Below are 15,493 nucleotides of genomic sequence, written 5' to 3' on the forward strand. Positions count from 1 at the left end.
GAATCCGGTATGGTCTTAATGAATACGATTAATCAATATGGTCAAGTGTCTGGTTTTAAAATAAATTTAGGAAAAACAAAAATATTAGCTATAAATATGAATACTAAACAAAAGGAAGAATTAGGAGTGATGCTAGGATGTGAGGTAGTTAAAAAAGTCAAATATCTTGGAGTTAACATCTTAACTTCAAATGGGAAATTATATAAGCATAATTATGAACCACTTTGGCATAGTATACAGACAGAGATGAAAAAATGGGAGAAATTGCACTTATCTTTGTTGGGTAGTATAGCGGCAGTGAAAATGAACATCTTACCAAATTTTTTATTTCTTTTCCAAATGTTACCTATACTTAAAAAAGATGCAAATCTTTTAGAATGGCAGAAGGATATCAACAAATTTGTATGGGCCGGAAAGAAGCCGAGGGTAAAGATGAAAATAATGCAAGATGTACGCGAGAGAGGAGGCTTGAAATTACCTAACCTAAAATTATACTATGATGCAGTGGCGCTATCCGCAATTAGTGATTGGACCCATTTAACCAATGACCATTCAAATGAGAGATATAAACGAGACTGGAAAAAATGGATTGACTATATACAAAACAAATATGGGACTAAGAACTTACAGATAGCCTATGTTTAAGATTAGGAATAATCTAAACTGCTCAAAGTTAGTGTAACAGGAAGAAGCTGAGTTCAATGCAGAGATGTTATTAACTTCTTTTTTTTAATTTCCTTTGTCTCAATATATGTTAGACTGTGTTTGTTAAAAATCTATACCGTTTATGGGCTCTGGGAAGTCGGGGGGGAAGGGAGGTGGGGTGTTAGGGGGGAGGGGGGAGAGGGGGATATATAGTATGTGCTAGATTTTAAAGTAACGTGACGGCACTTGTATACTGTTGCTCTTTAATTCCACTGTAAAAATAGGACAAGCTGAATATATTAATAGATTGTAGAAATACACCGAAGAGAGGAGTAGAGGGATAGAAGAAAGAGGGGTAGAGAGGGTGGGAGAGAGGACTGGAGGGAGGAGGAGAAGGAAGGGAGGGAGTGTATTGGGAGAGAGGAGTGGTAGAGGGGGAGGGGAAGTAGGGTAGAGGGGAATGATGGAGGGAAGATGAAAAGTTGGAGGGGGGCGAAAGAAAGGGTGTATGGAGGGTCGAAGAGGTACATTGGGTTTCTATTTTGGGGGGTATTGTTGACAAGAGGAATTGCTGTGTTTATTGTTTAATGTTATATGGCCCCGGTTATGCACAGTATATATGTGACTGTACGAAAATGAAATGGAAAAAAAAATAAAAACACATTTACGAGAAGAAAAATAATGGAATTTGCTGAAATGAGTAAATTGACATTTGAAATTAGAGAACAAGAAGACGAGCAATTTTATAATATATGGGACTTGTTTTATCAGTGGCTGGGGGAAAAAACCTGGAAATGAAAAATGTTTTATTATGTTTTAACTGAATAAATTAAGTGATAATATAATTATGCTGTGAAATAGATTAACAATGATACAATGAAAGGCTGATACATATATGAATTGAATACTTTAGAACTTTTTGTTTTAAAATGGATAAGGATAACAATGAATTTATGTATACTTGATAGAGGATTGGTGATATAATATATAACTCTAAGTATATATTATAAAGATATCTGGTTGTTGATAAATAATTTTAATAAGGAAGTAATTAAAATTGGTATATATATGAAGTGACTATTTAGAATACCTTGTTGAAAAATGAAGGAATAACATCTTTGTTTGAATGTATGATGTACAAGGACAATAATGAACATAAGCATATTTGATAGTTTATTGGTGGGATTATACATAATTGAAAACAGTGCTATATAAACATAAATGGTTAATAAATCTTTTTCATATCAGGATATGTGATTATAATATAAAGGTATATTGTTATTAAACAGACAATCAAGAATGTAAGGGAATTAAGTTTATTGAAAAAAAATATTAATTGTAATTGAATATATGTTGTACAATGAAAGTGAGGTATCTAGTTATATTAGATGAAAAATCTGTGATTGTAAATGTAATTGGGAATATGGATGCAAAAACACTTGTAACTAAACGACATGCTGTATGTAATGGATGAGAATTTTTTATGTTTTTTATGTTTAAAAATAAAAACAAATTGCAAAAAAAACCATCCTCCAGGGATGGAAGGGAGAGTGTCAGCCTCTACTTCGCTTGCTTGCTATCAGCTGCCATTGAAATGGGGAGGTTGGGAGCATGGCATTGGGAAAGGGAGTTTTGTTCTCACCATCCTCTGTGCATGCTAATGGCTGATATTTGGACTTGGTCAAGGCCAACCGTCTCACATACCAACCTGATAAGGCCCTTTGAAGATGCACCTCACATGACACCTTAGGGAGTTGCAGATTGGACACTGGGTTGGGGTAACTGGAGGGAGGGGGCTGGACAATCATTTGATATCTACATGTTTCTGCCTTTCTGGCTTACATCTTGCTTTCCGTTTTGCTGCTTTCCATTCATATCTAGTACATTTCCATTCATATCTGGTACATATCTAGTATAAAGTACTTTATCTCTATTCAAATGGAGTTGATATTTTTCTTTCTTGGATCTTGAGGAAGGAAGAGAAGGAGTAGTAGAAAGGTAAGGGAAGAAGTACGGGAAAGGAGAGGAGGAAGGAAGTAAAGAAGGGAAGGTGGGAGAAAAGAAGGGGAAAAGGTGGTGTTACAATAGGAGGAAGGAATTGTAAACAAAGCAACCGAACTGTATTTTTTAACCTAGTAAATGAAATAATAAATTTATAAGAATGATAAATGTAAAGAAGAATAACAATTATGTGAATGTGTACTTAAAATGATATGTAAGGAATAAAAAATAAATAAACAAATTCAGAGAAAAGCAACCTCCAGGTGGTAAAGTTCCCCTTGCAAGTTTTAAAGCCACTGCTGGGCACTGCAGGCCCACCCCCCTTTCTGCCATCCTCTCCTCATGGATCCCATTCCTACCACACCAGCCCTTGTGATATCGAAGCTGGCATCGGTTGCAGCTGCGTCAGGCCAGTATATCAGGGCAGGTTGCATGTCTCCCCAAGTGACTGATGCATGCCCAACACCAACAAGGATCAGAAGAAGCTCCAGCAAGAGTAAGAAGAGTGAGTAAGATAGTGACTGTGCAATTTGAGGGCAGCAGTAATTTTGAAGCACAGAGAACAGGGGACAGAGAAGTTGCAAGGGAGTAGAAAGATCAAGGAATAAGAACTGTGGTATTCCCAATGCAGGACTTTGGATTGGACTCATCTACAACCAGCTTTGTACACTTCAGGTATCTTTACATTTATGGTATTTAAATATTGTTATATCTACCATGGTGATATTTAGATCAAAGAATTAATATTTTATAAGATATATGATTTATATATTTTATATATCTGTACTCTACATCTATTTAATATAGATTCAAGCATATTTAAAACAGGATAGAATTTATTGCCTCTTCCTCTATTACTGCATATTAGAAAAACTATCTAGCTTTAAAACAGAAACGGTTGATTAATAGTAACCTTTAATTAATTAATTGATTGCACATACTGATTTATATATTTATGAATTTTAGTAGATTTATTATATAGTAAAAAGTGCAATAGACTATTTAACAACTTATAGATATTATAAATATTTATTTATTTCTCTCCTTTGCTCCTTCTCTTCCTTTAATACAGTTAAGTTAAATTAGGACAATTTATAATAATTAACTACAAATATAATATTTTATAATTGTGATTTACATATATAATTTATATATAATTATATAATTGTCTATTGAAAGTTGATATTAAGGATTGGATTTAATCAGTGTCTTATATTACATTACTATTTTTAATTATCAGGTTTAAAAAAATGAGGGATAGAAGAAGGGACAGTGACTAGGGAAAGACCTAGAGTGAAAGATTGAAAACTTATGGTATTGTGGAATATTTTTTTTCCCCAAAAGCTAAAGATGGCAAACACATCCACAGCTACCAAAATTGTAAAGAAAACATTGCCAATGATAGCCTCTCCAGCAGCACAGAAGTTAACAACAGACATGCCGAGCAGTGAAAAACCAGCATCTGCACCAACCCTACAAAGCCTACAAGCCTCATTAAACATGATTCAGGAATTTATGATAAAAATGCAAGAATCAATAACTAAAAATCATGAGGACATGAAAGGTGATCTAGGGGAAGTGAAGTGCAATCTAGGGGAAGTGAAAGATGATATAAAGAAGTTGGATGACATAATGGGAAAGATACAGGAAACAATAGCTAAAAATGAGCAGAAGATAAAAATGGTAGAAGCTAGGACAGAACAAACTGAAAAGAAATTGGGAAAAAACAGAAGAAAGACCTGGCATCAGCCAATAGAGAGCTGGGGAAGCAATAGTCCATTTAGAATTAGAATGATCCTCTTTCTATTTAAGATAAAAACACAAGAATCAATAACCAAAAATCACAAGGAAATGAAAGGTGATTTAGGGAAAGTGAAAGATGATATTTAGCAATTTAGCAATTTAATGGGTTTATATGCCGCCCAATCCCAGGGGAGGGGACTCACGGCGGCTTACAAGTACAAATAAAATAAAATAACATATGGGGGGGAACATAAAACAATACAAGCATTTTTAAAAAAACACAACATACATCCGGATTAATTGTGGGTTGACCTGATTTGAGTCAGCAATCCCAGACCTGCTGGAACAGCCAGGTTTTGGTGGCTCTTTGAAAGGCTGCAAGGGTGGGGAGGGTCCGGATCTCTGTTGGTAACTCGTTCCACAGAGCCAGAGCAGCAACAGAAAAGGCTCTCCCCCTAGTGGTCGCCAGCCGGCATTGTCCGGCAGATGGCACCCGGAGGAGGCCTAACCTGTGAGTTCTTATCGGAGGATGGGAGGTATGTAGCAGGAGACGGTCTCTCAGATATCCAGGTCCAGTGCCATGTAGGGTTTTAAAGGTAATTACTAATAGAGAGCCAGTGCAGCTCGCGGAGGATAGGTGTAACATGGGTGTACCGAGGTACCCCTGATATCGCTCGCGCGGCTGCATTCTGGACCAACTGCAGTCTCCGAAAACTCTTCAAGGGCAGCCCCATGTAGAGTGTGTTGCAGTAGTCGAGCCTTGTGGTGACGAGAGCATGAGTGACCATTTGAAGTGCCTCCCGGTCCAGATAGGGTCGCAACTGGTGCACCAGGCAAACCTGGGCAAAGGCCCCCCTGGTCACAGCTGACAAATGATGTTCTAAAGTTAGCTGCGGATCCAGGAGGACACCAAAGTTGTGAGCCCTCTCTGAGGGGTGTAAACTTTCACCCCACAGGCTAATAGATGGAAGATCTGGACTATCCTTGGGAGGAAACATCAAAAGCCACTTGGTCTTGTCTGGATTGAGTGCCAACTTGTTCAATCCCATCCAGACCCTAACAGCCTCCAGACACTGGCACATCACTTCCACTGCTTCGCTGAGTTGGCACGGGGTAGACAGATACAGTTGAGTATCCTCCACGTATTGGTGGCACTTGATCCCGTGCCGGTGAATGATCTCACCCAGTGGCTTCATGTAGATGTTAAATAGGAGGGGGGACAGGACCGAACCCTGCAGTACCCCATATTTGAGGGGCCTCGGGGTCGACCTCTGTCCACCAACCAACACTGACTGTGACCTGTCAGAGAGGTAAGAAGAGAACCACTGTAGAACGGTGCCTCCCACTCCCACCTCCCCTAGTCTTCGCAGAAGGATACCATGGTCAATGGTATCAAAGGCCGCTGAGAGGTCAAGAAGCACCAGGATAGAGGACAGTCCTCTATCCCAGGCCTGCCAGAGATCATCGTTCAGCGCAACCAAATTAGGAGTAACCAGGTCTGAAACCCGACTGGAAGGGATCAAGATAGTCAGCTTCATCCAAGGACCGTCGGAGTTGAAAGGCCACCACCTTCTCAACAACCTTCCCCAGAAAGGGTAGGTTGGAGACTGGACGATAGTTGTTAAGAATAGCTGGATCCAGAGAAGGTTTCTTAAGGAGGGGTCTCACCACCACATCCTTTAGGGGCTGCGGGAAAGATCCCTCCTCTAGAGAGGTGTTAATGATTCTCTGGAACCAGCCTCGTGTAACCTCCTTGCTGGCAGAAACCAGCCAGGAGGGACACGGGTCCAATAAGCAGGTGGAGGCACTTACCACTCCCATGGTCTTGTCCACTTCCTCAGGAGTAACAGGTTGGAACTCAATCCAAGGAATATGCTCAAGGCCTACCCCCGGCCGTGGCACGACAAAACCGCGCTGGTCAAAATTGCGGTGATAAAATCGTGGCGCTAAAGCGTCATCACCGCGCGTCATCACCGCCGCAACAACAGCGCGGCAACATAAGGGCACTTTAAAACAGCGCCACGGCAGAAAGCCAACTTCATTTAAGGTAAGCATTAGGATTAGGTTTAGGGGTTTGTTTTAGGGTTGGTTTAGGGTTAGGTTTAGCATTAGGGTTAGGTTTAGCGTTAGGTTTAGGTTTAGCGTTAGGTTTAGGGTTAGGTTTAGGGTAGTGAGTGCTTGGGAATGCGCGATTTTGCCCTCTGCGATTATGTCGCCGCGGTAGGGTCGCGTTTTTCCCTAGCGCTTAGAACGGCGCGATTTAGTCTTCATGCTTATGTCTCCGCGCAGAAGGGCTTCACGGATTTGTGGTGGAACCCCCCTGGCATCTCGGCAGGAACTGCCCAAGTGGAGTACAGGTCCGTCCGAATCTGGGCGACTTTATCCGACAGAAACTGAACAAATTCTTCAGCTCTTCCCTGCAAGATCCCTCCACATCCCTCCTCTTCAGAAGGGAGCAAGAAATCCTAAACAGGGTGGCTGGGTGAGATTCTGCGGACGTAATAAGAGTGGAAAAATGAGCACATTTTGCCACCCATATCGCCATGAGAAAAGTCCTAATATAGGCTCTTAGCAGTGCTCGGTCAGATTCAAAGTTACTAGCCCTCTAATGTCGCTCTAGGTGTCTCTTTTGGTGCTTCATCTCCCAGAGTTCCTCAGTGAACCAAGGAGCTCTCCTGGATCCACTGCCGCGGAGGGGCCGCAAAGGCGCAATCTGATCAAGAGCCCCAGCTGCCGCTATATTCCAAACAGCGACCAAAGACTCTGTCGGGCTGCGGGCAAGGGAGTCAGGTATATCCCCAAGTTCCGTTTGAAATCCCAGAGGGTCCATCAGGCGCCTGGGGTGGAACCACCTAATCGGTTCCACCTCCCTGTGGTGAGGGAGTGGTTTTTGAAAGTCCAGCCTCAGAAGGAAATGATCTGACCATGACCCGGGGCGAGATCTCAATGCCCTCTAATTTCAGATCATGTCTCTACTGCCCCGAGAGAAACACGAGGTCGAGCATTTGTCCCGCTGAATGAGTTGGGCCCGAAATTACCTGGGTCAAGTCCATGGTTGTCATGGAAGCCATGAACTCCTGCGCCCCATCAGAGCGTTCACCAAGAGATGGCAGGAGATGGCACAGAAGAGTCAATACACATTCTTTTCAAACCCCCATAATTCATGGTCCAGGATCGATGTGGATGGAGCAGGAAATGGAGAAGCATGTAGAGGAAGTAGAAATAACACCGAACATGTGGGCGGACCATAACCCATTAACAATCAAATGAAAAGGAGAGGCAAAAAGGAAAAAGAGATGGACCATGAATCAGAGGGATATGAAAGAAAAGAACTATGTTCAATATGTGGAAAAAGAATTAGCATTTTTCCTAAAGGAAAACTGGAATGAACAGACAACTATTCAAAACCTATGGGATACAACCAAAGCCTATGTGCGTGGCATTAGAATAGCATATACAATAAGAAGAAACAAAGATAAAAAGAAACAATATACAGAGTTCCAGGAGAAACTGGAGAAATTGGAATATAAAATCCAGAAAGAACTAGGAAGTTAAAGAAGAAAAAGAAATAGTGAAATATAGATTAAACGTAATTGCACAAAAAGAAGTGGCCCAGAAAATTAGATCAAGTGGACAAAATTATTTCGAAAATGCCAACAAACCGGGGAGATGGCTGGCCTATAAACTAAAAAAAAGAAAAAGAAAAGAAATTAATACAGTAATTAGAGGATGAAGAATGATACAACACCAAAAGGAGGGGGGGAATGTATAGCAGTAAGATACTTCCAAGCTTTGTACTGCCAAGAGAAAATAGAAAAGGAAGATATTAAAAGATACCTACAGAAGAGTATATCCAGGTTCTGCTGAAAATATTAAGAAAGAAAAGTAGATAAAGATGAGGGAGGGAAAAAGCTTTCATTCCCTTCTGGCTCCTTTCTCTTACCTCCTCTAAATTTTCCTTTCCACTAGGCAAATTATCTTCTGAAAGCATTTTTTTCTCTTGGGACTATTTTGATTACTTTGTCCTTGGTGTAGGTTCATACCACTGAGAACAAAAGAAGGATACATACAAGCTGAATGATTATGTTTAGCCAATAAAACAATGCCTGGCAGATTCATGGAAGAATTATTTTTTGACACCTGAACATTAGAATGTCACTTTCAAATCGAGATTCGTAGGTATTTCATTATTATTATATTTTTACCCTTTCTATCTTGAAAAATATTTAGATTTAAGCTAATAAAGTTTTAAAATGTAATATTTTTAATGAAACACATAATTTAAAATTATTGTTTTTAATTGCATGACACGTGCAAGTTGTAAATAATTGAGGCCATTAATTTTATTTGGCGGAAATATTTACAATAAAAGAAATCAACTCTTTTGGCTATCAGTTCTTCATAATTTCTGTGGGTCTATGTGAATGTGACATGATGTGGATTAAGCTCTATATTTTTGTGGAATTAATGCAAATGTTGATGTATCCCATGGAAAGTTAATAATTTTGTAAATGTTTTTCCGTACATTGCAACAAGCTTTATAGGAACCTAAATGGACCATAAATTTCCAAATCTGCAACATTTGACATTTTAGATGAAGTTTGAAAAGCCTTCAGAATGGCAGAACACAACAAGGATAAAAGAGTTCATCCTTCTTGGATTTGGGAACACTGAGAACTTGGACATTATTTTCTTCTTATTATTTCTAATCATTTATAGTATAACACTATCTGGGAACCTTCTCATAATTATACTGGTTATGATGGAGAAGCATCTTCATACTCCTATGTACTTCTTTCTTTCTAATCTAGCCTGTTTGGAAATCTGCTACACCTCAACAATAATACCTAAAATGCTGGCCACTTTTCTATCTGGAAAGAAAACAATTTCTCTATGGGGCTGCATTTTACAGATGCATTTCTTTTCCACTTTAGGAGCTACTGAATGTTATGTTTTGGCAGCAATGTCTTATGATCGTTATCTAGCCATATGCAGACCTTTGCATTATGTCACACTTATGAATGACAAAACATGTATATTGCTGGTTTTAGCATCAGGCATAATAGGATTTGTTCTTATCACTATTTTGACATCCTTGTTGACCCAACTTGTATTCTGTAATCAATACGAAATTGACCATTTCTTTTGTGATTTCACACCCTTAATACAACTTTCTTGCAGTGACACTTGGGTGATTGAAAGAGTTGCTTTGATAACATCATCTTTAGGGATTATACCTACATTTTTCATAACTGTCTCATCTTATGCTTTTATCATTCGAGCAATTATGAAAATCAAGTCTGTGAATGGCAGACAAAAGGCGTTTTCCACCTGTTCTTCCCATCTTACTGTAGTCTCCATTTTCTATGTCTCCTTAATGCTGGTCTACATTATGCCAACAACTGGAAGATTCAAAGATATGAATAAGAGCTTCTCTTTCTTGTATTCCATTTTAACCCCCATGGTCAATCCCTTTATTTATAGTTTGAGAAATAGAGAGATAAAGATAATCATTAGAAATGCTCTGTGCTAAGGAGGTATTTTGGTGGGGATAATTAATTGTTTGTGTGTGTTATTTGTGCATTAAAGTTTGTGTGTGTGTGTGTGTGTGTATTTGTGTGTATTTCTGTACTTGCCTTTGAGTCACTCTTGTCTCCTGGTAACTATATGACTAGAAATAATGGTTTCCCAATTTCTGTTACACTTTAACTAAACCACCAAAATACCTCTCAATACATATTGATGTATAGCACAGATATCTTTCCAATTATACTGCAGTTATATTCAGTTCTATCGATAAATTATTTTTTATTTACAATGAAATGGATCATTTGGGATACATTCTTGCCTTCAACAATTTAAATTACTAGAATGTGCATCATCTTTCGTTTCATGATGAAAAGCTTTTAGGATACTGGGTTAAGATTCTTTCCTATTCATGTCTGTTTCAAAATTAGTGTAACATTATTCACTGTCAAATAGGTACACATAGAATGTGATAAAAATGTAATTTCTTCTTTCACTAAGAGTCAGAAATATAGGAAACTATGTGTCTGCCCTGTTGAGATTGAAGTTGAAGCACTTCACACATTAATACGACCCTAACAGGCACGTAATCTATTTTTTCTACAAAAAAAGGTTGTTTCCTGGCTGTCTCTTCTGTAGATAACATTTGCAGAAAAGAAATAAATAAAAAAATGTTGGTTTAATTTTTTGGGATATTTAAGTTTTGTAAAATATCTTTTTTAAAAAAATATGTTAAATATGTATTTTATTTTTGTTGGTGAATTTTTATTTGAATATTAGAGCATCTGAGAATGACATGAAGTTAAAAGCAGTCACATAGTGTCTCTTAACATTACACATATGGTAAAAGGATTTCTTAGAAGTCTCTTTAATTGATTTTGTAAAATTATATACTGAATAGTTCTTGCATTAGCTGGAAAAGATTCAGTATTCATAACTTTAAACTCAGTAAGATTTTTTTTTCTTTATGAACTTTCAAGCAGATATCAATTGAGACATTATGTACAATATAAAAAAACCACAGAAGCAGAATGGATTATCATACTATCTACAAACTTTGTAATTAAGAAATGTGTGAATTTAAAAATTCCATTTAAAGAAAATATAACTTTGATGAGTCCACAAGACGCAGAAATGACTTTGTCTGCTGAATTAAACTATATAAACTATTGTCTTTTAGGAAACTGACTCTGAGAGTAACATCTAACTAATTTACCAAGAACAATGATTATAAATGGGGGAAAGATGCAGGAAGAAACAACATTGAATAAGATTTAAGTATAATTATAGATAGTTAAGATCTATTAATAAAATAGGGTAGATAAATAACAATTGCAGCTTCAATCAGATTCTTAATAATATCATATGTCATTTGTAAACAGAAGGATTGTAAATACAGAAATGCATGGTTTTTAAGACTTTATGTAGTATAATTGCGAGTTTGAGAATGTATTTTTTTTTCTGATCCAAATGAATTTAGACATCTTGGTATTATTTTTCTTACATATCATTTGAGGAGTAAAAAAGCAAGGCTTAACAAAAGGAACTAATATGTTTGGTAATGTATCTACTCTGAATATCACATCCATTAGAAATCAGGAAAAAAGAACCAACAGTGTCAGAGATGGAGTTAAGAAGTTAAAAAATGGAATCAATTCTTGGACATGTGTGAGTCTCAGCTTATCTCATGAGAATCTGGATTATATTTACATCTGCAGAGAGATATAAAGGAAAATACAACAGAGGAGGAAAAGAACAGCTAGCAAATATTTATATTCAATGCAAATAGATGAACAATTTATTTTCAGACACACATTGAATATCTTTTAATTTAATGAAACCATTGGGAGATAACACTAGTGATATGGAAGTCGTTATCTTCCACGTTTAATTGTTCAAACCTTAATAGTTATGTTTGTTTAAATAAAATTTAAATGAATATTTTTCAATTCTTTATAATGAAAGGATATATCCATATATCATATTGGAATTTAGTATAATAAGACATAATCAATAGTACAAAATCAAACAAATGTCTTAGACATTAAGAGAGGTGATTTTAACAAATTTAGAAAGAGCTTGGGAAGGATTCTATCAGGGACATGCAGTCACTAGAGGCAGTGGAGGCGTGGCCTCACCAGTTATGAGGAAAAGGAAAGAATTTTAAAGAATTTTTAAAAAATAATTAAAGCCAAGGTAGTTGCTACCAGATTCTAAGTCACAGTGACTTGGAACAGTGCTTAGTGTTAACTATAGGAGAAGGCAGAGAACTAGGGGCCTCTTTTGCATAAGGAATTTTTTGCCTTTTTAGAGTTAACCAAGGGTTAAAAAGTGAAGAATTCCTTATGCAAATGAGGCACTTGTTCTTTTGCCTCCTGTAGAGGGCATTTTTAGAGGCTTTTTAGAGTTCTCTGGGAGCAACTAGCTCAGTCTGACTCAGAGCTCTGGCCTTTCATGAGGGCAGAGTTGAAATCCTCTCTGAAACAGCTGGAAAAGGTGCGTGTGTGGGGAGGGGGGAGGAATTCAAATAGTTTGATTGCATGCAGAACCCACATTGCCTTTTCAAACACACACACACACACACACACACACAGAGCGAGAGAGAGAGAGAGAGAGCTGGATAAAAGTATATAAGCCCAGCTTCACTGAAAAGGCAACGTGATTCACCTGCAATCAAAGGCTCTGATCTGAAGGCAGCAGGGGAAGGGAGGGTATGGCAGAGGAGCTGCTTTCAAGCCTTTGTAAAATATATCCAATCCAACTTCTGTGTTTGTGTTTGTTTGAGAGTGAGTGAGTGAGTGAGTGAGAGAGGGATCCAAGTTCTCTGTGTGCGTGTGTCTGTTTGAGAGAGGGGGGAGGGAGGGAGAGAGGGAGGAAGGACGGGGAAGGAGAAGAAAAAGAATGTGAAAACTTATTTTGCAAGGGGGAAAATGCTGTCACTTTAAATCGGAACTGAGCATGCCTGGCTGTGGAATTTTGGGAGTTGAAGTCCACAAGTCTAAAAAGCTGCCTCACCAGCCATAAAACTCACCACATGTTACTGGATTCTATAAATGAAATCTTAAAGAGAAAAACAACTCAAGAAGCTTGGGGAGCTCAGAGAAATGTAATTATAAAAGTCCAGTCCTCCACAATACTTCTGAAAAGAAAAATAAGAAATCAAAGAAGAAACAAGCATGGTTGCATAAAAAGCTTTCTGATAAACTAAAAGACAAAAAGGATGAAGTATAAAAAATGGAAGGATGGACACATAACTAAAGCAGAATACCAGTATATAGCCCGAATTTGCAAAGATGAGTTCAGAAAAGCTAAGACTCAGAATGAACAACAAATGTCCAAACTAATTTTAAAAGTTTCTTTCAACATTGAAAAATAAGAAAAAAGCCAAGGAAACAATTGGTCTACTAAAGGGGGAAGATGGCAAAGAAGGGATGGACAGCAGGAAGAAAGAGGAATTTCATTCTTTACAACTGTCTTAATGCAAAAGAAAAAAAGTAGAACAACCTATCAAAAGTAGTACTGAAAAGGCAGATTAGGAATGCAAGTCAAAATAAGAAAGAAAATGGTAAGAAAACACCTATACATTCTAGATGATTCAAATCACCAGGTGCAGATGGCTTACATACAAGGATTCTGAAAGAACTAGCAGACATGATCTTAAAACCATTGAACTATATTTTTTAAAGATCCTGGAGCACCAGGGAATATCTGAGGACTTGAAAAGAACTGACATACTCTCTATCTTAAAAAAATATATTGATCCACTACAGACCTATCTTATATAATACTTCGGAAGATTCTGGAAAACATAATCAAGCAATGTGTGGATACCTAAAGACAAACATTATACCCAGAAGTCTACATGGATTTGTCAGAAACAGATCACACCAGGCAAATTTTAGTGTTTTCTTTGACAAAATGACTAAATTTGTGGACCAGCAAAATGCTATGGAAATAATTTATTTGGACTTCAACAAAGTATTTTATAAAGTAAACCACAACCTACTAGTTGATAAAATAGAAAAAAAATGAGTTAGAAGCCAATAACAGCAGAGGGATTAGTGACTGGTTGACCAACAATATTCAATGTGTAGTCCTTAATGGAACTGCATCTATATAGAGGGAGGGAGGCTGCACAGTAACCCAAGGCTCTGTCTTAGGACCAGTACTCTTCACCATCTATATAAATGATTTAAGGGAAATCATCAAATTTCAGACAATACTAAATTGGCAGGAATATCCAACACTCCAGAAGATAGGCTCAAGGTCAAGAAAGATTTTGATATATTTCAACACTGGGCCCTATTTAACAAAATGCAACGCAATGGTGAGAAAAGTAAAATTTTACACTTAGGCAAAAAAGACTAAATGCACAAGTATAGAACAGATAGTGCCTGGCTCAGTAGCCATAACAGTGTTAATGATCTTGAAGCCCTACCTTATAATCACTTGAAAATGAGCCAGTGTATTGCTGGTATTCATATTCCTTTTAGTACTGCAACTGGCCAAAAAGCCAATGCTGCATTAATAGAGGAATAGAATCAAGATCATGTGATGTGTTACTGCCACTTTACTATGCCTAATTTTGTTTTTTTTCCTGGACCCATGACTCCTGATCGAAGGTCTTTTCACAACTTTGAGTTATGCACCAGATATAGCCTTTCCTGGAGCAGCAATCTCTAATCATGGTCATTCATGCCCTGGTCACCTCCTGTCTTGACTAATGTGTTCTACATGGGGCTGCCCCTGAAAAGCATCTGGAACAGAGGTAGTATTCAGCTGGTCCTCTCCAGTTCAGGGGAACTGGTAGCAGGAGCTGTGGGAGGCTCCTCCCACCTGCCCCGACATAATGCATGATCTTCTACACATGCGAGCAAAGCGAGTGTGCTCACATTTGCGAACCGGTAGTGAAGGTAAGTGAATCCCATTATTGATCTGGAAGCTCCAGTTGGTGCAAAATACAGCAGCCCATAGTTTTGTGCAGACCTCAGTGTGCACATGTAACATCTTTCCTGCAGGAGCTGCATTGGTTGTCTATTTCACCTTCTGGGTGCAATTCAAGGTGCTGGTTGTCATCTTTAAAGCACTTCATGGCTTGGGTCCAGATCATCTGGGTATCATCTGGTCACATCTACTTGACCCTCTAGAACAGGGAAGCAAGGAATGTCCCATCCCCTAAGAAGATACATCTGGAAATCATCCTTCCAGAGATTAAACTGCCCCCATACCCCGGTAACATTCTTTGGAAGGCTTTGAAAATGTGGTTTAGTTTGGAGAACTGGGGGCTGAGGAACTGAGAGTGAGATGGAGCCCATTAAATGGCTGAATGTGTATTATCATTGGGAAGGGACGGAAAGGGTTATTATTTTATTTTTTATTTATTATTTATTTTATATAGTGCTTGTATGTTCTTGTGAGCTGTCTTGAGTCACCATGTATGAGTAGATAGCAATATAAATTTTCTAAATAAATAGTAAATAAATAAATTAGGGATGATATATGTGTTCCAATTTCTGAGTGGTTTCTTCAAGATATAGGGGTCAATAAAGCAAATAAAGGAATTACAAAAAGCAATGGA

General features: G+C 38.0%; 1 protein-coding gene across 1 annotated transcript; it reads left to right on the forward strand.

The window, feature by feature from the left end:
- The first annotated feature begins 8,983 nt into the window (after positions 1-8,983).
- On the forward strand, positions 8,984-9,922 carry LOC116521368 (olfactory receptor 6N1-like). Its single transcript, XM_032236047.1, has one exon. It carries the CDS (start codon positions 8,984-8,986, stop codon positions 9,920-9,922), a length of 939 nt encoding a protein of 312 aa, XP_032091938.1.
- The last annotated feature ends 5,571 nt before the right edge of the window (positions 9,923-15,493 follow it).

Source organism: Thamnophis elegans, chromosome Z (genome assembly GCF_009769535.1).
Source record: "Thamnophis elegans isolate rThaEle1 chromosome Z, rThaEle1.pri, whole genome shotgun sequence".
NCBI classification, from domain to species: Eukaryota; Metazoa; Chordata; class Lepidosauria; order Squamata; family Colubridae; genus Thamnophis; species Thamnophis elegans.